The sequence below is a fragment of the Stegodyphus dumicola genome, chromosome 11 (genome assembly GCF_044657685.1).
Source record: "Stegodyphus dumicola isolate Sdum_Otavi_A_Nest chromosome 11, ASM4465768v1".
Lineage (NCBI taxonomy): Eukaryota > Metazoa > Arthropoda > Arachnida > Araneae > Eresidae > Stegodyphus > Stegodyphus dumicola.
In genome coordinates, this window is record NC_140778.1 from 69,108,346 (window position 1) to 69,135,078 (window position 26,733).

The following is a 26,733-nucleotide window of genomic DNA, read 5'->3' on the forward strand; positions in this document are numbered from 1 at the left end:
GTCAAACACCAGCAGGAGAGTAACAATATGGTCGAAAAGTCATAAGGTTACGCATAAAGCAGCCACGTGGCCAGAGGGCAGAACGCGCTGTACGAAGAACTTCCAAGCTCTTCTACTGAAGTGACCGAGACGCCCATTTAAATACAGGTTCTACCTCATTTAAGTAAAAACGTGATCCTGGAAACTCATTTTGTCAGGGAATTGTGGGCGGGAAATCAGGAAATAAAGGAAAGCGGGTTAAAAAATGAAAATAACTATTAGTACATTAAAATAAACTCCTAGAACTATTCGATTCGAAATTTAAAAAAAAATTTTTTTTTAATAAGAATGATTTCATATTTTTCATTTTATAGCTTTTGACAGTAAATGAATGTACCAATAGTCCTTGCAGAAATGGCGGGACCTGCATCGATGCATACAATGGATATATTTGCATTTGCCCTTCAAACTGGGAGGTAAGAATTTTGAATTTATTATACGTTAAATAAAAGACCTTTATTTCATAAAATTTTACAATAGGGATCTCCTTGATATTTTTGGCGATTTTTGCCAAGCCAAAAAGGGTGCCAAGAAGCGATATTTCCAATATGGCTGCCACCCAAAAAAATGCCGAAAACGCATGTAACAAAAGCAACTAAAGTACTCACTTCGTGGTGTGTCTCATCGCCAGCGTCGGATAATTGCTGCATACGGGGTGTATCAGTCCAGCATTAACAAACTTTCAAGAGAGATAGAGTATAACTTAGACATTGGGAAATCACATAGGAATGCATGGTCGGAAATGCTTTCCAGAGCGATAGTTACGACATAAAAGTCAAGAGAGAAGGGACACAAACAGAGAGAAAAACCTTTTTTTATTATGTTTAGTACAGCAGACATTAGTACCTACATGTAAGAGGACAAAAACAAACAACGAACGAGATTAAAGAAGGTGTTCGAAATTACGACCCATCGTCTAGGTGTATTCTATCTCTCCTGAAAGTTTGTCAACGCTGTACCGATACACCCTGTAATTATAATACAAATCATATAGTCCCGGTATTGATCTTTCTCCTGATCCTGACATTGGCGATACCACATAAACTCCACAAAATAGGAATACAAAATATCATCCGACGACTAAAGACTCTGCTTGCGAAAACTCGCGCTTAACATGGCTCTACTTGCGTTGAATGGTGTTGGTATGAGCGCCAGATTCGAGCGCTTTTCTCGCGACAAATACACTCATAGCCATCGATTAATTTTTAAGCACGACCAGGCGCATATCTCTCATACAAACTTAACATGCGTAGCGATAACTAATTAAACCTTTATTCATATATACCAATCAGCTATAGCTTTCTTAATTGGCTATAGCTTTTCTTAATCAGCTATAGCTTTGCTTACAGCTATAGCTCTTCTGTACTCTATATCATGGAAAAACACCAGTATTTATATTATCAAATATACCGGTTTGGAGAAGTGACCAGGACAATGATTAATTAGAACCCGCAGCTAACGAAAACCAACGGTCAATCTGTAGACCTATTAGATTATTTATAAAGCAGGAGGGATGAAAAATGAGCAGCGCTTTCCTCGACAATCGAACCACGGACCTCTAGAATGCGCGGCCAGCGTGCAGACCACTACACCACGAAGGCACGCTAAGAAGGCGGGAGAAATACCGTATTTACGCGAATCTAATGCACATCGTTTTTGGCCAAATGTAGTATTCAAAATTGGGGTGCGCATTAGATTCGATGGCTCATTAGATTCGAGTGCAAAGTTCGCCGATGACGTCAACCAAATTTCTCGACTACATTTACCGTTACATTTATCGTAGACACATTATTGCATAGAAGATACAAACTGCAGAGTACGTAGTCACGAAATGGAGGGCAAACAGAGAAGAATGTCATATGACGCTACTTTCAAACGTAAAGTAATTCTTTATGCTGAAAAAAATGGCAATAGAAAGGCAGGGAGAGAGTTCAACGTAGCTGAGAGCAATGTTCGCTTGTGGCGGCAACAGAAATTGGCACTGTTTGCAACTAAAGCTAGTAGAAAGAAATTCACTGGCCCTCGCAAAGGAAGACACCCTAAAATTGAAGAAAAAGTTTTGGAATTTGTACGTGAGAGGAGGAAGAATGGACAACCTGTGACTAGTGACACCATAAGAAATAAAGCAAAAGAGGAGGCTGAAGTTCTTGGAATACCGAAACAAGAGTTTAAGGCTAGCCGTGGATGGGCGGATCGGTTTATGAAGCGGATGGGTTTATCTCTAAGACGCCGTACAACAATATGCCAAAAGCTTCCAGCAGATTTTGAGGGAAAACTACTAACATTTCAGCGGTATGTCATCACACTTCGGAAGGAAAAGAATTTTTCAATGGGGCAAATTGGCAACGCTGACGAGACGGTAATTTGGTTTGATATGCCTCGTAACTACAGCATTACGGAGAAGGGGACTAAGGAAGTTATCATCAAAACTTCGGGATGTGAAAAACAACGCGTAACAGTGATGCTGGCAATAACAGCAGACGGGTGCAAACTTCCCCCTTTCTTAATCTTCAAACGAAAAACATGCCCTAAAACCCCTAAGAATGAAAAGCTGTTCCCAGATGATGTCCTGATTCGAAACCAAGAGAAGGGGTGGATGACGGAATCATTAATGCTTGATTGGCTCCGAAATGTATAGAAACGCCGTCCCGGTGGGCTCTCTAATCCATCATCAATGCTTTGTCTGGACGCATTTCGTGGTCATCTCAACGACGACGTAAAAAAGGAGATGCACAGCCTAGGCAGTGATCTTGTTATCATTCCTGGGGGGATGATGTCTGTGTTACAACCTCTGGACGTTATTATAAATAAACCCTTTAAGGGTTATGTTCAGGCGGAGTACGAAAAATGGTTTTGTGAGCCAAACCGTGTATTGACCCCGACAGGAAAAATTAAGCGTGCTGCACCGCACATTGTTGCACACTGGGTTTCTGCTGCCTGGAAAAGCATCGAAGCACCAATGATTGTGAAATCTTTCAAGAAATGCTGCATTTCAAATTCATTGAATGGCAGTGACGATGACGTGCTCTGGAACGCCGAGGATGACGATGACGATAATGAGGAAAGAAGAAATGAATCTGCTTCTGAGAGCTGCGAGGATTCCAGTGATGAAAACATTAGTGAATAAAGACGTTTACTATTAATCACTGATTGTAGAAACTGTTAGCTAGATAGAAATGTTACGATTTATTTCATGTTCATATTTTACGATAGGTACCGTATATACGGTAATGCTAATTAACAATGATTGTTTCACATGACAATAGCCCACTAATAGGTTAATTCTATGTTCTGCTACTTTATGTATAAATCCATTGTTGTATAAAATATGGTATCTAAATTTAAATAAAATTATCATACCATTAATTTATAGTTTATATACAAATCCATTGTTGTATAAAATAAGATTCAATAAATTCCTCATAACATTGATGCGCGTTACATTCGCCAACAAACAATTTTTTTATTATTTAAAGTTTTAAAATGGGGATGCGCATTAGATTCGATGGCGCATTAGATTCGCATAAATACGGTACTTTATATACTCCCCCTTTTAAAGGGCAACTGGGGTGTTTTAGGGGACCCAATCGCCAAATCCTGGGTGTGGAGAATCATTATCCACCACCCTTTTAATTCGGGCGCCACTTGTAGAGACATAAGGTAATTTTTGGAAGCAGGAAAGAGGAAAAATGAGCAATGCCTTCGCCGGGAATCGAACCAGGGACTTCTGAAATACGCGCCCAGCGTGCAGACCACAACACCACGAAGGCACGCTAAGAAGACGGGAGCCATACCTTCTAAATTTACGGCGATTAAAATTCCAATAATTCAAACGCGGTCAAAATTCAAAATACGTAATTTGACGCAAAATCGCAAAACCGAAACAGCAATCCCTCAGGGACAAAGCACTTTGTACTAATAATAGATAATGAATAATAAAATTAGTATATATAAAAGTAAAAAATTTGAAATCTTTCGGATTTTATGTTACGCCCAAAGGGGCGTTCATTACGTTTTGTTTGTTATCTTTTTTTATTAAATACCACGCTCTTCGTACTTAAACCACAGAATTCAATTCAACAGCAATGTCAGAAAATAATCTAAAAGGAACATATTTTTAGAATTTCCGATTCCAAGCGCTGGAGATACAATTTTTTTTCCCGTCAGTACTCGCTTTGAAATCGTTGAGTTTGTTAATCAAAAATTCGTTAAAGTTTTACAAAATATGAAATAGATGATAAAACAAATTCAAAATTCCAAATGTAGGCTTCCAGATGATCATATTCGAGTGAAGGACTACGTTATTCAAACTTGATGTCTCTAGGTACCGTTTTATTTTTCATCGTGCGATAAACATGCATACATTCATGCAGATTCTTCATTATTTAATTTCTTTAAATATTATGCAGGGCTGTAATATTAAGTGGCAACAGTTTGAGAAGTAAAACGAACTCAAAATGTCAAAAACTCAAATTTTATGGTGAACCAACTCAAAATGCCCAAAACTCAAAATTTATGGTGAACCACCTCAAAATGCCAAAACGAAATTAATATCCCCTCTGAGCAAATTGTCCTTTGGGATAAAAATGCCAAAAGTAGAAGTTAACAATTTAAACCAAACTAACAAAGGGCAAAATAACAAAGTAAAATACTGAACCTCAATTTATTTAATGTTCCGGCTCGAACTGCGATTTGACCTGGAGAATAAGAAGTTCCAGAGCTGTGCTCCAGTGGACTGCGGGTGAATTTAAGGCCTGCAATCGATCCCTTTTCAGATTAGAGTAAAGTAATCGAGAGCTTTCTGCATGAGATCAGGACTGGCATCTTAAAAATCTTCTTAATAGAAATTATCTCGTATCCTGTTACACACGAGGAAAGCCGCGGAAACTTCTCATGCAATCAGCCTGTTGCCACAGATCTGAACGCAAAACGATTGCAATATCATTTTTTACTTCCTTGCAAAAGAAGTAAGTACTGTAATCTCGAAAAATTTCGGGTATCACATTTCAACGAAAATTTCCATTTTGAGCGCTCTCGAATCCATTTCTAACGAGGTTTTTGCGTGACATCTGTACGTAGGGACGAAATAAAGGACTCATTTTTCCAAAACGAATTATAAAATGGATTTAAAATGGATTCAGAAGAGTTTTTTTTCGTGATGTCTGTACGTACGAATTCAAAAACCAGTAGCCCTAGAATGGTGACATTTTGCATATGGGGACTGCTATAAAATATAGTTGTGCACCTCCCATTTTCGTTGAAATTGTACAAATTGTATGTTAGATATATATATTTTCTCGCTGGGTTATGCAGCTGGGCCAGCTCAGTTTTTTTTATTCTTTATATGTTGCTGAATTGCGCTTTTTTTGCCTTAAAAAGTGATTGAATTTTGTTGTTCTTATATTCTGGTTAAGGTTTTCATGCTTTAGTTAATCTGCGCGTAATAGTTGTACGATTACGAACAGTTTAAAATTTTAAGTGGCTCTAAGCCTAACGACGACGTCATTTGTTTGCATTTGAAACGCTTAGTAGAATAGTGAATGAAGTTGGTTGGTGCACCAACTTCAGTGTCTTTTTACACAGTGGAACCATAAGTTAACTCTCAGTTTTGCGCACGGAAAATTGTGTTTCTCTGCCTGCAAGTGGAATTGTTTGTTTTTGCTTAGCAGCTTGTTTTTTGTATTCTAACTGTTTGTAACAGTATTTGATGTTTTAGGTTTTTCTGCAATTTTCAATTTTGAATGAAGTTTGAGTTTTTATCTATTTTTGCCATGAAATCACGTGGCACACGGAAATGACGTCACTTCTGTCACCCAGTTACGGAAGCTTACTACTAGTGCTTTCTATATGGGTTGGATATGATTTTATATTGCTGTCTGTCATTCTTTTACCCGGTTGGTAGTCTTGCTTTTTCTAATATTTTTCAAGGTATTCATTTGGTGACAATTTTGCAAAGATTTTGGCTCTCGTTTTCAAATGATTTCATCAATTATTTCTTTCTGATATTAATTTGGATGGAGGTCCTCGTTTTCCTTGTGAGTCAAATATCACAGTGGACGTGTATGTGACATTTTCTTTGTTTATTTGTTAAGCATGGTCTTTGTGTCTGTGAGTATCTATTTCAAGTAAACCCCTTGAAGCTTAAATGTAGTATCACACACAGCATAAGTATGTCCATCAGATAATCCAGTAAATTCCCATAATCATTTTATTACTAGGAACAAACATGGAATATCCCAATGTCCACCTACTTTGTCCAAAAAATGTTCCAATGTCCCCGAAATGTTCCCAGAATTATGCAAGAGAAATTCTTTACATGTTCTAGGGATGTTTAATAAATTTAATCTATGAACAGAAAGTAAATTTTTACATAAGAAAATATTACAACTCCCTCTACTTCGCTGGCAGGGAAATAAGAAATTCGCCTATTAATCGGCTTTTTATCGCCAACACCTACCGACCGATAGCCTATTAATCGGCTTTTTTTTGCCAACGCCTACCGACCGATTGCCTATTAATCGGCTTTTTTCTCGATACACCTAAAAACAGTCTATCAATCGGTAGCCATGGCGATAAACAATTGCCATTTTCTATATCACCTGCATTTTATTAGTAGTATTGAGGTACATTGCTCACTTGCGTTAAGGGCGTTGCTTCATAAACTCCCTCATTTTCACACCATTAAAAAAAATTTACCGTTCATGATGAGCGAAATAAAAGGTACTAGAGAGTTTTAGTTAGACGATTTATCAGAATGGGAGAATCTGCGGCTGAGCTGGTCGGACGTGCGTATGCTGTTGAACTGTTAGTGGTCGGTAAAATGTTAAGTTGCAGAAGATGTTATTTTCTTCTTTGCATAATCAAACGCAAATATGATTTTTCTTCGAGTTAAAGCTCTTTCTGCTTCAAGGGAAAAAATGATAATTTTTATGTGTTTGAACAGCATATATGTATTTTCTCCTGCCATACTTTGTGTTTGTTATTTATAAAATTTGCAAATTTATTTTATGCCTATTTACAGGGAGTGACTTGTGAAACAGATGTTAATGAATGTGCTGTTTATGCTGGCACGAGCTTCGGCTGCCAGAATGGAGCTACTTGCATCAATACTCAAGGTGGATACAGGTAAGAAATAAATTTGGAAGAATGAGAACATCTACTATTTGCATTGAAGTATGGAGGGAAATGTTCAATAGTTTTTCTGTCGATGGTGAAAAAGGTGGGTAAATAGCTTTAAAAACACAGCCATTTTAAAGCTTCCTGTTCCCATGATTTCATCGTTGGACTATTGAACTGTCACAGTAGAAATATCATAGTATTGAATATCACAGTAAAACTATCATAGTATTGAACTATCACAATAGAACTGTAATTTAGTGCTACTTCAATATTATGCACACGCACAAAAATCTGACAGTCCATTAATTAGCATACTTCTTTTATATATGTAATACCAAATAACGAAGTTTAAATCTATTTCGTTTTAGCTGCCAGTGTGCCAATAATTGGAACGGTATCCATTGCAATCAAAAGTTTGATGACTGCAGTATGGCATCCCATCAGGAACTGTGCGGACATGGGACTTGCATAAATGAAAAGCGTGTACAACCGGGGCAGGTAATTTGAAACTAAATTTTATTCTTTCTTTCTAAATATTTAATATTAGTATATTAGAATTTCTCTTTTGGTACTGGACGTTTGTCGAGAGAAGGCAACGGGAATTTGGTTAATTTATTTATTAGGATAATTAATATTTGTGTGAAGGGATATTGTTATACCGTTGTAGTTTTTTTGTGTGTAATACATTTTTATTGAAATTTGTGAGTTTTTTTTTTTTTTTTTTCATAAAGTTGTTTTGCGGAGTAAAATTCTGTGCAGCTTTTAATTTTAATGTTTGGTGAGCTGGCTGCATAGCGGCTAGTAACATATAAATTACTCATTCGTTGAAATCCAACAATATTTCGAAACCGAAAAATCGCATCACTATTTGAGTTTTAACATTTCTTATGTTCATATAAACTATTTTTCTTATACTTATGTTAATATATATATATAAATATTACAAAATGAAAACTTTTAAAAGAAGAACATTATTTCGGAACGTGCAAAAGTTATTGCAACAAAAAACACACATTTAAAAAAAAAAAAAAAAAAAAAATCCAGCAAGTAAAGTATTAACAAATCTTATGTTTAAAATAATTATAAAAATAAAGCGTGGAAGTTTTTAAAAAACGCGTAAAACTTATTGTAGAGCAATTATTCACAATTTCATGTTCCACTTAGATTAGACTGTGCGTAAATAATTAAAACATATAACACGAATAATTATGAAGCTCTGAATACACGTTTTGTGCTTCTTGACTTTATGAATGAAAAAAAATTAGAATAATACGGACATTTTTACAAAAACTAATCCCCATTTTCAAATAATCAAAATACAGCCCCACGCGAATTCAGATCTCGAAGGAAAATACAAAAATTCAAACACACAATTTTACGACTTAGTGCGAAATCAAGTTATTCTACTACTTGCGCAATTGCTGAAAAGTAACTTAATAATCATTTATTTACTAAATAATTTTGATTATATTATCTCCTAAGATTAATTATAGTAGAATTATCTGAAAAAAGTGAATCCATACTTAGTAAGTTCTATTTAGAAAGATGTTTTGAAGTAACTTGAATGTAAATTGTTAAAAATGTTTAACGGAGACTGGAATTTAATCATGAATAACAAAATTTCGATTGTAAAAGGAATAAATTTAAAGCAAGAATTAAATTACATGCAAGTAATCATTGTCATTGATCGGAAATTAGTTGACGTTTCAAGGGGAACAAACCAACTTCCGTTCAATGAACAATAATTATATATTAATTTATATATATATATATATATATATATATATACACACACACATCTATATATATATTTGTAATAATAAAATCCCATAGTCAAGATTACACTTAAAGTTCTAACTCTATGTTCTTTTCATTTTTAATGGCGACGTTCTCTTATTTGAAAGTACGTGGAATTAAATCCACAGCCCCGTAGTCAAGTTGTTTTTCCCGCCTTTTCTACACGTACAGTTATAGAATGTTCTGGAAATATTTAAAGCGAACTGGATTGGCTGACGAGGTTGACGTCATTTCTTGGAAGCTCCGCCTTTCCAGAGGCTATAAAAAGACTCGCAAAGGAATATCGGGGGCTTTTCTTAAATGTCACGATGCAGTAAACTTCACACAAAAAGTTAATAGTAGTTCTTTTTTATTTACTCCGGATATCTGATTTTGTAACTGCTATTTCTCCTGAATAATAATAAATGGATCCTGTTTTTTAAACTTATCGTCTGATAATTTAAACTACGACTACATCTATATTTCTTCAACGATCTATTTATTCTGGACAAAAGCTGATGCATGACACACACACATATATATATATATACATATACACTGACTACCAATAAGTATTTGGACACCTGTGATAGAAAAGAAAAACTAACTTTATTCAAAATCAATAGTTGGTAGAGCCTCCACGAGAGGTAATTACAGCGTGGACCCTCCGGGGCATACTTTCCTACTTTCCACAAGTCTTTGTATGACAGCTAGTGATATTTTCTTCCACTCGGCTTGGAGAAGACATAGAAGTTCCTTCACCTATTTTGCACGGGTAGTGCACCCCTGAATTCGGCGATGCAACTCGTCCCAGAGGGTTCAGGTTCGATAGGGTTCAGGTCTGGACTCTGGGCAGGCCAATCCATTCGATGAACTCCATTGGCACCATACCAAGCCTTGGTTAACGTCGAAACATGACAACTGGCATTGTCGTCCTAAAAGTAACAGGGATCCACCCCGTAAAACTACCACAACGTAGGAAGCACATTGTCATCCAAAATAGTGCAGTAGGCATCGGAGTTGAACTTACCATGAATGGGGACCAAGGGTCCCAGCCCATACCAGGAGAAACACCCCCAGACCATAATTCCACCTCCACCAAACTTGACTGTTGGCACAATGCATTCTGGCAGGAGACGTTCTCCAGGTAGACGCCAGAACCAGATCCTGCCATCCGAACGGTAAAGGGTGAACCTTGATTCGTCACTCCAAAGAACCCGTTTCCACTGATCTAGGGTCCAATTTCGATGTGCGTTGCACCACATTAACCGAGCAGCGCGGTTGGACTTTGTGATCAAAGGCTTATGGGCAGCAGCACGACCATGAAAACCAAGCAGATGTGCTTCCTTACGGATGGTATTCATTGAAACAATACTCCCGGATGCCTGTTGAAATTGTTCGCGGATGAGGGCCATCGGTTGCGTGCGGTTCTTCCGAATTTCTCTGGACCGCACTCGTCGGTCTCTATCTCCCAGTTTCGTTGGTCTGCCGACTCGGGGCACATTCCGACAATCACCGCTCAGCTTCCACTTCTTAATCACATAGGCCACTCTCGATTTTAGGTACTTCAGATCGCTAGATATGTCCCTTAAGGATCGGCCACATTTGTGATACCCGATAATTATACCTTTCTCGAAATCAGAGAGCTCCGAACTGTGAGGCATCTTGCATGCAACTAAAGCCGATGCTGTTTCCTACACTATATATACCGGCGGAGTCCGTGATGTACCTTAGGACCGCAGACATCGTCATTTGCATAGGTGTCCAAATACTTATTGGTAGTCAGTGTATTATCACAACCACCTTTGTAGTAATCTCCAAAGCCTCAGAATGCACCAAACTTTGGTAGCCACGCCCATAACAATTAATCAGACAGCCATGATCGCAAGAAATAATCAGTCTTTAACATCGCTTTCCGTATGCGTTCTTTTAATTATAATCCTTTTTTTTTTTTTTTTTTTTTTTTTTTTTTTTTTTTTGTTCCGTCTGTTTGAAGGTTCTAAATAAAGGTAATTTTGGCTTTTATAGAAAAATTATTATTATTATTATTATTTTGTTGTTGTTGTTTGTTTAAATTCGATTTTAAAATTTGCGCTTACAGGATTCTCCTACAATAGAACAAAGCGGAGGTGAAATTTCTGCATGCATACATTATTTTATTGCAAAATCGCTTGAGGAGGTGCATACATTATTTTGTTTCAAAATCGCTAAATAAACAATGCTTCGAATTCTTTCTCAAAGCAATTGTTACAAAGTTTCCACCATTACAAACCAAAGACGTTTTTTGTCAATAGATTTACTGAGTGCCTTTTGAAATAAATATATAGTTGGAAAGCAGAATATGAACATTTTAATATCTATGTACGAAATATATAATTTTTTACAAATAAAAGTTATTGTTCTTCTTCTTCGTTAAAATTGTACAAACTGCGCCAAGGTGTTTTCAGTAATACTCAAGTTAAAGTATAATACAAGCTCGTACTTATATACATATGTTGCAATTATTAATATTGTTGAAGAATTGCCTTGCTTTGATCCCAATTAAATTTTACCGTTAGATGCTTTACGTTTTATATAACCCCCTTTTGGACCCTTAGGTTTTCTCCACGCTGACCGTTTACGACCAATGGGCTACTGCATCAATACGTTTGTTTTTCCTTCTACGTCATCTCATCCGTTTGGTGAAATTTGAGTGTTTTGCGATTCTGAAAACGTTTCTTCCGGACTTCATCTTATTCCGGCAACCTTTTTTTGGCGATTTTTGCTCACTTTATGTGTGTGTGTATTTAATTATGGCAAAGCACACTAGGGCTATCTGCCTAAGGGGAGGGATGCCTTCGTGGAGGACTTTCTAAGGGAAACTCGCTCGTATACACGTTACACATGGGGAAAACAACGAAAGCACCCATGCAGCCAGCCCGTTCTCGGGATTCGAACCTCGGAACGAACTACCAGTGTTCAGCGACTTTACCGCTCGGCCGCTGGCAGGCTTTGCTCACTTTAATATGAAAAGGCAATCGTTAAGGACGCAGGTATGCCAGTCTTTTTTCTTCTAGTTTTCTTTGCCTTTGGTCTTAGCAAGACCCATTTTGTGTCGAATTTTTATTTCTTTTTAACAAAGTTTTTATTCTTCGTATTGATAGGGCTTACCCTTAAAATAATCTAATATTTAACTAATAGCTTTTTAGCTATTTATTTTAATTGCACATTGGCCAAAACAGGATACCTTGTATTGGTTTTTCTTACATCCGGTTCAAGTTTAAAAAAAAAAATATAAAAATTTTTATGTTCTATTTTTGTTGTCTTAGTTCAATTTTAATTTAAATTGCAAGCACGTCGGGAAAAGAGAGGAAATTATTGAGACATTTCTATAACTTTTTTTAAATTAAATAATTTTATTATTGAATTACTGTTTTAAGTCTCAATTGTTTCGTTTGACGAAACGTGCTTATGGTATTAGCCAAATTGGAGTTTTCTCATGCTTTTCCCTTGATAAGTTCTGTGTGAAACTTCGAATCGAGCTAATTTACCATTTTTTCCATTCTTTGTATATTATTTCTTTGTCTTTCAAATGTTTTTAATTGTTTGCGAACAAAATTGATGTTTTTTTAGGTTTAAATCATTATTATAGTCTTTTCTATTTTCCAATTAGTTTTTGTAGATTAAATTGTTTGGTAGTTATTACAGGAGGTTGTTTCGCGTAGATTTTAACTGCTTTAGTATTATGCAATTGTTTTTACTTGATGTTACTGGTGAACTGTGGAACTGCAGTATCATATTTGCTTTAAAGCATTAGCAAAAAATTTTTTACTTTCCTCTTCTGTGCTAATATATATATATATATATGTCATAATAAAAGCACAAGGAAAGACGGAACACTGTAGATTCGTGATTAGACCCATATTGAAGAAAAATTTGATTATGTAGTATGCTAGTAATGCTAACTTGGTAATATCTAAAGAACTTGGCAGTCGCGGCAGTTTTTAATTCCATTTTTATTTGCAACTGATATTTTTGGCCACAATCACTTGGCACTCTAGTCGTGCCTTTCCACAGAAGATTTACATTTTTGATACTGTTGAGATAGAAAGCAAGCCAGCGAAATTACATCTTAGCACAGTAGAGAGCAAAACCTGAAGTGCGTACTTACGAAAGATGGAAGCACGGCGAAGAGAAAAGTTTTGGTTTACAATGGCAGTTTCAGTTCCCAATTATTACGTTATCAGAGCTGCGCGGGCCATAGAGTGATCTAGAAGACGCAATGCAGAGAAGTTATTACGATTTTGGAATAGAGAGGAAGAATTAATGTTTATAGTTATATTATAATTCTGATTCATATAATTTTATCTTACACACACATATATATATATAAAGTATATATGTATATGTGATGTACCAGCTTTTGTCCAGAATAAATAGATTGGTGAAGAATCATAGATGTAGTCGTAGCTTAAATTATCAGACGATAAGTTTAAAAAACAGGATCCATTTATTATTGGTCAGGAGAAATAGCAGTTAAAAAAATTCAGATCTCTGAAGTAAATAAAAACGAACTACTAATAACTTTTTGTATGAAGTATACTGCATCGTTACATTAAAGAAAAGCCCCCGATATTCCTTTGCGAGTCCTTTTATAGCCTCTGGAAAGGCGGAGCTTCCAAGAAATGACGTCAGCCAATCCAGTTCGCTTTAAATATTTCTAGAACATTCTATAACTGTACGTGTAGAAAAAGGCGGGAAAAACAACTTGAATACAGGGCTGTGGATTTAATTCCCCGTACTTTCAAATAAGAGAACATCGCCATTCAAAATGAATAGAAGAGTTAGAATTTTAAGTGTATTCTTGACTATGGAATTTTATTATTACTTATATATAAATATAAAGTATACAACTGTTTTTGTAGCCAAAATACCGCTGCCTCTGTGACCCGGGCTGGCAAAGTTCCAGCAGCAGCCCTGCTTGTACTCAAGACATTGATGAATGTAGTGGTCCTCAGAAAAGATGCTCACAAAATCCACCTGTTACATGCATCAACCTACCTGGGACATTTCACTGTGGGCCTTGTCCTGAAGGTCAGTATTTTAATATTTTTAGAAACAACAAAAATGCGTTACATAACGATAAACATTTTCCAAAAATGTTTTAAGGCTTCCAAACATCTAAGTTTTCATGCAAGTTACATAAAACCTAAAAATTCTTATTTTAAAAGAAGTTAAAATTTTTAAGATGAAAATGAATTTTTAATTGATAATGAGTATTTTCGTCTGGTAAATATTTCGTCTGGTAATATTTCGTTTTGTCAAGACTATTAGGGGAGCTTGAAGAAATATATCCAAAAAGTTAGCAAAAAATTCGGTTAATCTTTGGATTATGGTAACTTGACGATTTTTTGACGAAAATTTGGCGACCAACCCTGCTACAGCAACCTGCTAGTTTTTGTTTGGACGCCATTTTGTTTTCACGAAGTAAAGGCATTTTTTTTTTTTATTCAACATTTTTTTCCAACAATCTGCTAGCCGAATTACGCTTATGCTAGAACTTTTATGGAACAAAAGTGCTTAATCATGACGAAGATTAGGTGCGAAATTGGGACAAAGTGCAGAATCGCCCACTGCTTGCCGCGTTTTTACGAATTGCACGTACACGGTATCATGCATGTACACATCGACCTATTTTCACTTAAAAAAACATCCCAGAATTGCACAAAAATGGCATTGCGCACACTCTTGACTACATCCATGTACACTGCTAAAGTCCTAGCTAGTAACCTTTATCACCTTACCAAAATGTCGCCAAACTACCTGTTACCATATTTCAAAGATTAGCCAAACATTCGACTGACGACTAACCGTCATCAAATTCGTTTGGAGTGCATTTAAGTGCGTTGGAGTGTAACCCCCAACAGTGACCAAGCTGATAAGAACTTTAAATACTGATGGTTGGACCTGGTTTGCGTTCGACATTAGACGAACGGCTGACTGAATGGATGGTTTTATCGGTTTCCCCAAGTGTAATGGTAATGCGTATCAGTTTCTTTCAGAAAGTCTTCCAAGAAGGCATTCCTTCTCTTACGCACATAGTTCTCATGGCTTTGCCATATTCAAACAATGTTAACTTAAAATTATGCTTTTAAGCTCATAGTCGGGCGCTCAAAAAAGGGGTTACAGAAGTGTTAAAAGGCAAAAACTTGCCTTTTTCGTTTTAGTATATTTCGGTTAAAATGCTAGATACACAATCATCACTAACAGGAAAGAAAAACAAAAGAGTAACGAATTTAAAATCTGCATTACAATTCGCCTTCCTCCAGGGAAAAAAAAAAAAAAAAAAAAAAAAAAAAAAAAAAAAAAAAAAAAAACCCTAATATTTTAAAATAATAAATAGAGAGGGTGTTTAAACCTTTTTAGAACAATACCTTTTTAAACATTAATTAAGCGTCACAGAAATCATTCTAAAGGTATGTATCGCGTCAGTCCATAAGTTCGTGCGCATTAAGAGTATGCGTGGAATTCACTATGACGCATTTACTAAAACAATACAATTTTGAACCTGTTGAAACTTGTCATCGTTTGACTAACATATTATTCAGTTCATCACAAACTTTCGTAAATATCAAAAGCATTTTAGTACCCATAGAAGATGAATATAGATAATCAGTACACACGTGCTGTGCTACATTTTTGTATTTTCGTGTGGTGAATCTGCCAGGTTTGCAGCAATAAAAATTAATAGTGTACATGGTGCACACTTTATTAGTGTAAGGACTGCCCAGAAATGGTTTAAAAATTTTAAAGTTGGAAAAAGCAGGATTGATGATGAACCCCGTTCAGGACGTTGTGAACTGTTAGAACCAAATCAAACGATTCATTCAGTTTATAGTGAACAACTTTGCCGTCTAAACTCAGAATTGATCAAAAAACGCTCACGATTGGTGAATATCAAGAAAGTGTTGTTTCATCATGATAACGCTAGACCGCATACGGCTCGAACAACGCTGCAAAAAAATTAGCGAATTTAATTGGGAGCTTTTGCCACATCCTGCTTACTCCCCAGATATTGGCCCAAGTGATTTTCACTTACTTCGTGCCTTACAAAACTTTTTACTGGGGAAAAAATTAAATTCTAAACAGGATGTACGCAATGAAGTTTCAAGTTTCTTTTCATAAAAACCTGTCTTTCTACAGCAATGGCATAAAAAAGCTGCCTGTAAAATGGCGAGACATTGTAGATGATGGAGGAAAACATATAATTGATTAAAATGTTAAATTGTGTTTTTTTATATTATTTAAAAATTTACCAAAAAATGCGCAGAAATTTATGGACTGACCTAATAAATAACCTCTATGTATGGAAGCTGTAGATTATAATTTATAAATTGTTCCTCGGCAAAATTAGACGTTTATTTTAGTCTTTTAACGAAACGAAATACCTTAAAGAAATTTAACAACAAAATTATATCCTGAGTGAATATATAAAAAATTAGACATATCGTTTTTTAGGATACACTGGTGATGGACACAGCTGTACAGATATTAACGAGTGTGAGGTAAATAATGGAGGCTGTTCAATGCATCCTTTTGTACAGTGCACTAATACGATCGGATCAAGGACATGTGGATCTTGCCCAACAGGTGAGCATTTTAATATGGTTATGAATTAATATATAACCTTGATTAAATACTAAGGAAAATGCAATTTTTCATCGTAAGCTGCTGAACGAGAAGCAAAATATACGAGCGGGCTGTGGCCAGAACAAAACTTATTAGTTCTGTGTGAAACTGAAAAGAAAATGCATAAACACATTTCAGTACGAATAAAATCAGTTCACTCTTTCCAAGCAACAGCCAGTTCGTAAATATTTTTTGTTGCCAAACCAGGAACAAAAGATTTTGACACTCCAGGATAATGCGTATACCGTCATGATTTAAATTTAATGTAATATAACAATTTTTTCTCAGTATCAATAAAAGAATTAACCTGGCAATAGCACATCGTGTCAGTTATCCTAACCTGAAACAAAAAAGTTGCCATGCAATCGCGTGCAAGCGTCACATGCAATTGCATGCTTTCTTAAGTCATATTCTGACGTCAAATATAAACATTAACGTCATACATAAACATTAAATATAATAATAATATATTTAATGTTTGACAATGTTATTTTTTTTCATATTTTGAAAAACTCACAAGTATTTTTATTAACAAATTCAGATTTGAAAGCCAGCATTGGCAACATTTTTCGAAATAAAGCAGATTTTTATTTCCAGACAGCGAGACTGTTGCCACTCGGAGAAATGACTGCTAAAATTAATCTTTTCAAAGTTTTTAATTAATATAGCTGATTTAAGTCATACAAATTTGAGAATGGTCGAAATGGCTTCCCATGAATTTTTCGAATCCGGGGGTAACGCATGGTGTCACAACAAACAGACGCACGCAGATTGTCGTTCAAGGTTGATCGAGATTTTTATTTCTTCGTAGGAAAAAGATAGCACAAGAAGCACCAAACTATGTCAGCTTTTCAAAGTATTCTTCGTGCACGTGGAGGCACCGCTGCCATCGTTGTGGCAGCTCCCTGATTCCTTTGGCGTAGAAAGAACTTGGTTGTTATCGTAGCCCCTGGAGGACATCGTTCCGCAGTGCTTCATCTGTCATCAATTTCTTCCCTCCCAGATGGTCTTTAAGGGGTGCAAACAAATGATAACCACTTGGGGCTGAATTTGGACTGTAGGGGGATGGGGCAGAACTTCCCAGCGCTTTTCGGCCAGATCTGTTGCTGTCACATTGGCCATGTGAGGGTCTAACATGGAGAAGAATGATATTTCCAGAGAACATTCGTGGTCTTTTCTTGCGAATGGACTTTCGAACAGTACCACTCAACAATGTGGAGTAATACTATACATTAATTGTGCTCCATTTATCCAGAAAATCGACATTGTAACACCCTTTATATCCCAGGAGACACTTGCCATGATCTTTCCAGCGGACGGTTGCGTTCTTGGGCGGTGGAGAACCTTTATGCCGCCACTTTATGCTACTTCTTTTGGTGTTTGGGGCTGAATTGTACAACCATGTTGTATCGCCATGCAACAATTCATCACTTTCGACTCGAAACCGATTCGGAAATTGGTCACAGATCATCATGCGTGACCACTTCTGATCGAATGTCAGCTGGCGGAGAACCCACCTTGCACAGATTTTGCGGAATCGTAAGTGGTCGCGAATGATTGTCTCAACACGCCCGACACTGATATTCACATCGGCAGCAATATACCGCACTGTTACTCCCCAGTTTTCAAGAATCATTTCCTCAACACGTGCGACATTCACTGGTGTGACCGGGCGGATGTGTCCATGCGATTTCATTTGTCACCATCTCCCGTCCTTCGCAAAAACTGTTCACACCATTCGTACACTCTTGTCCTTGACATCGTTTGTTTACCATACTGTGCTTGCAATCTTCTGAAAATCTCAGCTGGGTTAACTCTCTCCTTCACAAGAAATTTGATTACAAACCGCTGCTCCACAGCCACACACTGCTTGCCGCCAGGTTCGCTGCAACGGATGCTTATGCGTCAAATACGTCATGCCGGGCGCTAATTACCCGAGAAGGAATACATTACGTCACCCGCAAGTTTCATCATGATTCGGCCATTCATCGATTTTTAGCGTATGAAATTTTTTTTAACAAATTTTTTATGTACAAATTTTTTTACGTATGAAATTTTTTACGTACGAAATTTTTTACGTATGAAAATCTTGAACGACCTGTAAATTGGAAAATGGGTAATGCGGGAATTGTCAGTAAAAATTTGAGCATTCTGGTTCTTAGTCACCTATTATTTGTATTAAATTTTATTTATTTAAATTTAATTTCCGATCAGATCGGCTAAATCGCATTTTAAATTCATTTTGATTTCCACGTGACAGAACATATAAAGTTCACCCTGTTCTGCGATGACGATTGTTATATCGTTAGGTCTGAGTTGAATCTCTGAGAAGATATAATATGAATGTTTCCAGATATGTAATGTTTTTGCGGTACGGTTGTACTTAAAATGCCTTCGAGTCGATTCCTCGAGTTTAGTTCTAGAGAGGAGGAGTAGCAGAGGTTTGGACTCTCTGCCACCCCCCCACCACTACAGGATCCTTTCCCCGAAATTAAGACAGAGTTAAACCATAGTTGGGCTTTCGCTTAGAAGGTGTTTGTTGTGACTGATGATTATGGGTGATTTTCGTCCGGTATTTGGCTTCAAGCATAAATAAACTCTTTCATTCATAGTAATACTACAAAATACTCGTAACTATATTTTTTTACACGTATTTCTCACAAATCTCTTCTTAAGATTTCCTTTTTTTTTTCCTTCAAACCATTTCAATTTTTTTTAAGCGTTTTGTTGCTTTTCTCTGCATCTCGCAGGCGTTGGCGTCCTCACTCTCCGCAGAAGGTGCCAGTGCCTCATAGTCTTCAAAGTCTTGGCCATAAATAGGCCGGTCTCCTCCTTGGGAGATGATTGGTTAATGGAGATGAACTGGATAGGTATCTGAAGGATAGACTAATAAATAAAATAATTTAGGATTTCCTGGGTTAGATTAGCCATAGACGAAAACTGATTTTGGTTGTTTGCAGTTATGTTTGGATTCAGTGTTAACTGTTGTTACTTCTTTACTTTTTTCTATAGGAATGCAAATAGGTTTATTTCTTTATTTGCGACTTCAACTCAAAAATTAAAAAAAATATTGCGATTGAGTTTATGAAGTAGATTTTCTAGTCACAAACTTGTGATAATAGGCAACGTCAAAGCTAACTCTTTGAGCATTGAGGATAAATGATTCGAATAAAATAAATTTACTTTAATTGTGTATGTAGTTGAAACTAATTGTAGGCAAAATATTTTTTTAAAGAACTTTGAATCAAGCTAGCATTTGGATTGTTTAGACACTTTTCCATGATCTGTTCCCTAGTTATCTGCAAAATATTTACATTATTTATAAACCATGTAAACCCATTTGAGGTATTTGACTACTTTCGATACCCTAATTTCGGACGATAGTACAAATAAAGCTATTATTGGTATTATTTAGCAGACTACTACTTAAAATTATAGAAACAAGTGATCAAAATATTATCAAAGTATAAATTTCGATTTTTTTCTTACATTTTGTTTAAAACTTTATAAGGTATTTCTCCCGCCTTTTTGGCATGCTTTCGTGGTGTGGTAGTCTGAAGGCTGGGCGCGTATTCCAGAGGTTAGTGGTTCGATTCCCGGAGAAGGCGTTGCTAATTTTTCAATTTCTCTTGATTTCAAAACAGGCCTAATGTTTCAATAATGGCACTCGAACTAAAAAGGTGGTGGATGAAGATTCTTCCCACCCAAGATTTGGCTATTGGATCCCCTGAAAATCCCAGTCGAGCTTTAAAAGGGGTTGTATATAAAGTATTTCTCCCTCCTTCTTGGCATGCCTTCATGGTGTGGTGGTCTGCACGCTGGACGCGTATTCCAGAAGTCCGTGGTTCTATTCCTGGCGAAGGCTTTGCTAACTTTTCAATCTCTCTTGCTTCCAAAAGAAATCCTAATGTCTCTACAACTTATTAAATTTTAGGATTACCTGATATGTTTGAAGATTTTACTTTTATTTTTGTCACTTATATATCTATTAAGGAATTAACTGGACTAAAATCTAAGTGATAAAAGTTAAATTGTCTATTAAATATACCTGTTTTTGTACGTTATCTATGTTGTTTTTTTTTTTGAGAAATTTCTCTTTTCTCATGTACAAAATTGTCTCAAAGTTTTAGAGATGTGCATAAATCTAAACTTTTAGTCCATTTAATTTACAATATTTCGTAGAATTTCTCTGGAATGTTTCAAAAAATTAATATAGTAATATTTTAAGTTATTTTCGTAACAGAAAAGTTGAAAATTTTTTTCAATAAATAGGTTTAATGTAATGTAAGCACAAGCAAAAACAAAATATTTCCAAGTATGAAGATTAAATTTCAAAACTAATACTGAGCACTTAATAACAAACAGAAAGCTTCAAATCATCTTTTGAACATCACCAAATGTACTCAAATTTAAAAAAATTCTGGTTTAAAGATATTTAAAGTAGTTTGTGTTGCTTTAAACATCAGTTTACGGGTTCTTAAACAGAAACTTCTGGTTCACGGCGTAGAACGAGAATAGCCATAATTCTACTTCTAAGGATCGAAGAGATAAAAACCTTAAATTAGAAGCTTTAAAATAAAATAATAATTTGAAAAAAATGTCATCAAAATTGACTATTAACCTTGAAAATATAAATATGTTTTATTCATTTACCATAAACTCTAAATTCTCAGCATCTTAATTTATTATGTTTACTATTCGATATTTTCACATTCTAGTAAATATATTTCAAGTAATGGCCGAAGTACCGAAGGGTAAGATCACTGAACATTGGCAGTTAGACACGGGTTCAGATTTCTACGAACTGGCCAATTTCGTAATTTATAGTTTCCCACTCGCGTAAAGTGAATACAAGCTAATTTCTCTTAGAATGTTCTCTACGAAGGCATCTCTTCCCTTAAGCAAATAAGCCTCGCCATCGTTCCCGTAATGTCAAATAATCTACATTTAAGGTAAGAGCAAAATACATTACCAGCCGTGCAATATTTATTTTAAAAATTCAATGAATTAAGCAATAAACTGTCAAATCAGATTATTTGTTATCAGATGAAGCTGAGAAATACGTTTTGAGCTTTTGATTTACAGGCAGTAAATAATTACACTGAGAACGATTTGTAACACAATGTCTGTTATGTTCGACTTTTGAGCTGTTTTAGAGTTAAACAGACATGCTGATCTCAAACTGTAGTTACTTTTCTTCTATCAAGTCAAGTTCTTTTTCTCTACATCTTATGTGAATGATTTTGCGGGAGTCCAAAGATTACTAAGTTATTAAGGTATTTTCTCCCTCCTTCCAGCATGCCTTTGTGCTGTAACGGTAGCACACTCGGATGTATTCAATAGGTCCAGTTTCTAGTCCACGAGAGGGCACTGGTCACTTTTCATGTTCTTCTGATACAAAATAACCCATCGGCTCTACAAAGTGAATCTTACTTTGTAAGGATCTTAAGTTTTACTAAAGTTTATTTTATTTTAAATTTTTACTATCACTTCTTATTTTCTACTTCCGGCCAGAATTAAAAGCTTTAACTTATTTATGCAAATTTGTCTTGCGAACGCCAAGTATTTAAGTTGTGGCTTTTTGCCAAGCAAGAGAGAGGAAGGAGTGATTTGGAGCAGGCCGCTTGCCATAGCAGTTTTACTCGGTTGCTGGTTGCCTTCAAGGCCAGAGGTTTAATCCTCTTGATAATTTTAAACGTATCGTAGTGTTAACAGTTCTCTGTACTACATACGGCCTTTCTGTTAATATACGGCCAATCTTCAGTAGACACTTGTTTATTAATCCAAAGTTAGTTTAGTTAGATTTTAGCTAATATTTTTATATTCTTACGTTCAGACCACAAGTGCTTGGTCTCTGTATTCCGAAGTCCGGAAATTATTGTAAAGAGAGAAAAATAAAGGGTTTCGTATACCCTTCCTGTGTATCTTGTCTACTTCCCACATTTATTGAACATAGCTTTAGTAAGCTCCCTGTTCCGAGTCAGGTCATTGAATGTTCCCCAAGCAAGTAAGGAGGAACACGGAACCTGATAGTGGCGCCCGACGAAGAAGAATAACCATGGCCGAGTTTCAAGAAGAACCTGTGCTACCTGCAGAAGCAGCTCAGAATCCAGAAATGTCAGCTGCCGCCCTGGAAGGATTTGGTTACATCGTCCAGAACATGCGCGCATCGATGAAACCAGAAGCAACATTTAATGGAAACTCACAGGTAACCAGTTTTTTGGAAAAATTGGAGGACCACTTCATGATGTATCCCGTGCATGAGTTCCAGAACGTCATCTTAGCTACCAGCGCTTTGAGGGGTCAAGCACTTAATTGGTTCAAATGTATAGGCAGAAGTCTCTTGGGTCAAGCGGGAAGTCCCACCTATACTTACGAAAATTTCAAGACTGCCCTAGTAAAAGCCTTCCCTGTCGTAAGGGATCGTGCGAAATTAGAAACAGAACTTTTCAGTATATATCAACAAAGAATGGAAAACCTCTCGAGCTTTATTTTAAGAAAAATTCACGTTTTCAAGCTCTTGTATGGAAACCGTCCGGATCCTGAAATAATTCAAGTGATTTTGCCGAGGTTACTACCCCAAGTACAAGACTTTATTGAATTAAGGAATCCGACTATACTGGAAAAGTTATTTGAGCTAGCAATCCAGTCTGAAAGTAGAAGAACGGCGGACATTGAAAGAAGACGCCAATATCAACAACGAAACCAATTTGGTGCGCCAAGACCACAGCAAAGTCAAGCACAACGGCTACGGAAGCAAAGCGAATCAGTGGGCAAGGAAACCCGAGCATCCAAAAACAGCCGGCGAACGTCGACAGTTCAATAGCAATCCAGGAAAAAAGTCTCAAGGCCAGTGGAAAAAGAAGGAAAGCATGGAAAGAAAAAAAGATTTAAACTAAAACGGATTTCTGCTGACGGGAGGGTGCGGAAATCCGAAGGCCAAGAAAACCCCTCTTGCTTCAAGTTAAATACAGTGATGGTGAAAAATTTGACTCTTCCAAAGATTGAAGTGTTGGTGAATAACATACCAGCCACCGCACTCCTGGATACAGGCGCGCAGTGTTCCTGTGTGGCAGAAGATTTTTTTAGGAAGTATTTTCGGAAATACCGCACATATAATTCGGATAATACGACAGTGTTAGCTGCGCAGGGTGAAAGATGCAAGTGCATAGGTAAATTACCGCTATACGTTCGTATCAAGGACGAAAAAGTAAAGATTATGTTTTTTATAGTAAAACCTTAAGCAGACCATGAAACCAGTTTGAGAAGAGAAAACAGAACCACCAATGTTAAACCTTGACCACCTGCCTAAGGAAGCAACAAAAAATCCGACTAGTGGTAAGTGAATTTGCTTCGTTATTTAGTGATATTCCAGGATTTACTCAAGTTACTAACCATAGTATCGAAACCGGAGATTCACTGCCAGTTCGCCACAAATCATACCATTATGATAAGAACAAAGAAAAAATTATAGAGTGGCACATTAGAGATATGTTACGTAAAAAGATCATAACGCTTATCTCAAGTAGTTATGCTAGTCCGGTTGTTTTATGTAAGAAAAACAATGACTATCCTGTAACACATCCAAAAAGGTGGCGTTTTGCGATTGACTATCGTAAATTAAACTCCATGACTAAATATCCGGTATATCCGTTACCTATTATTGGAGAAATTCTAAGGAACATAACGTCTACCAAATACATGACTACTTTAGACTTAACGACTGGTTATTTTCAAATAGGGGTTAAACCGGAAGACGTGCCTAAGACTGCTTTTATAACCAAGTCTGGCACTTATGCATTCCTGCGTATGCCGTTTGGCCTTTCAGGAGCACCGGCAACATTTCAGCGATGTATGGACATTGTGCTAAGGCCTGTTCTTGGAAAGTCCACATTTATCTATTTAGACGATATCATTATTACTAGTGATAATCTGGACCAACATGTACAGGATTTAAGACAGGTGTTTTCATTATTAAATGAGGCCGGTCTAAAAGTTAATGTCGAAAAGTGCAAATTTGCAGCCCCTGAATTAAAATACTTAGGTTATAAAATATCTCAGAAAGGAATCGAGACACACGAATCAAAAATAATCGCTGTGCAAAAGTATCCGCCGCCAAATATGGCGAAGAAGCTCTCTTCTTTTATTCTTCTTTTCTAGGACTTTGTTCATATTATAGGTCCTTTATAAAAGATTTTGCAGCTATTGCTGAAGCATTGTTAAAATTAAAAAGGAAAAAGGCAAGATTCTAGTGGACGGCCGAAGCCAATGGTGCTTTCGAAAAATTAAAGTAAGCATTAACGCAAGCCCCGGTTTTGAAATTTCCGGAGAAGAATGAAAATTTAGAAATTTCAGCGGATGCTTCGAATTATGCGGTAGGAGCGGTACTTTCGCAAAATCAGCAGCCGGTGGCATTTTTTAGTCGAACTTTAAATCAAACACAAAGAAATTATTCCGCGACCGAGAGAGAGGCACTTGCAGTTCTGTTAGCAGTGCAAAAGTTCCGATTCTATTTTGGAAGGGCGCCAATAACAGTGTATTCTGATCATGCGGCGGTAACTAGATTGTACTCAGGGAAAAACTTATCCCCAAGGTTAATAAGATGGACACTCAAATTACAAGAGTATAATCTGGTAATTAAGCACATCCCCGGAAAGGAAAATATCGTAGCAGATGCCCTATCCAGAATAAAAATAGATGAAGAAGGTAATACTGTAAAGGTGGCAATGCTCACAGCATGTACAATAAATTCCCGAGAAACTGTAATAACCGAACTGGGTAAGGATCTTGAATTTAGAAACATTTATGAGTATTTAAAGGATCCTGAAAACTTTAGCCACCAAGATATTGTGGCGATAAGAAATAGGGCGGCCCATTACGAACTAATAGATGGTCTATTATTTTATACAAAAACTACAAATTCCAACCTGTTATCCCAACTAGTCTTAGATTAAATATACTGCAGGAGTTACACGACTGCCCTTTAGCTTCTCATGCTGGTATTCGAAAAACTATCCAACGTGTACGCGAGGCAGTCTATTTTCCTGAACTGCAAAAGTTAACAAGGGCGTATGTCTAGTCCGGCCCAACATGTCAAGCAGTTAATTATATTAATTTTCGCCCGGTCGGGTTTCTAAATAGCATTAAATCCGAATTTCCAAGTGAAATAATTGGCATCGATTTATTGGGCCCTTTCCCAAAAAGTCAGTTAAATAAAAGTCGGTATCTCCTTGTTATGGTTGATCATTTTAGTAAGTGGACCGAAATTGTTCCCTTAAAACGAGCCTCCGCGAAATTAGTTACTGATTCTATTTTAAATAAATATATTTTAAAATACGGGGCGCCCCTAAAAGTTATATCGGATAATGGTCCTCAATTTGTAAGTAATATATTTGAAGACATGTGCCAAAAACTGGGCATACGTCATTTAAAAATGGTCCCGTATCGGCCGCAATCAAATATAGCGGAACGGGTCAATAGAAATATAGTGAAAATTATCCGTAGTTATGTTAAAAATTTTCATAAAAGCTGGGATAACTATGTCAATGAATTAGCTTTCGCCCTTAGGACCGCAAAACATGATACAACGGGCAAAACTCCTGCTGAGTTATTTTTAGGCAGAAAGATTATAACGCCGTTAGATAAATTATTTTATGTTCAACAAAGAGCCCCAGAATTTAAAATGGGTGATATATAAAATTAAATAAAGAAGCAAAAAAGAACACTGAATTAGCACAGAGAAAATAAAAACTTTATTACGATATGAAACGACGGGGAGTAACTTATAAAGTAGGAGATGAAGTATTAAAAATTAAGCATTCACTTTCTTCAGCACCAGAAGATAAAACCGCCAAATTTTTTCCATGATTTGAAGGACCATATGTCATAGAAAAAATAACTCAGGCTGTAGTAGTGTTAAAAGCCAGGAATGGTGAAACATGCTCCGCAAACATTGACCAGATAAAACCATTCTATGACCGTAATAAAATGCAAATATTTAAAGATCTTTTGCAGGATCCGGCACGGCAGGCACAAGCTCCAGAGGTGGAACAACGACAATCACAAGGGCAAGCCAATAGGAGGCAGGAGCAATTGAAAAGAAAGTTTCCCCGTTGGAAAATTGAAGGTAAC

General features: G+C 36.4%; 1 protein-coding gene across 1 annotated transcript in view; it reads left to right on the forward strand.

Moving 5' to 3' along the window:
* LOC118190809 (cubilin-like) overlaps positions 1-26,733 on the forward strand; it is a 413,937-nt gene that overhangs the window by 4,821 nt on the left and 382,383 nt on the right. Inside the window, exons 4-8 of the mRNA XM_085826303.1 lie at positions 354-455; positions 7,061-7,164; positions 7,527-7,656; positions 13,839-14,007; positions 16,432-16,563. Coding sequence (XP_085682429.1) covers positions 354-455; positions 7,061-7,164; positions 7,527-7,656; positions 13,839-14,007; positions 16,432-16,563 — 637 coding nt within the window. The remainder of the gene's footprint in view (positions 1-353; positions 456-7,060; positions 7,165-7,526; positions 7,657-13,838; positions 14,008-16,431; positions 16,564-26,733) is intronic.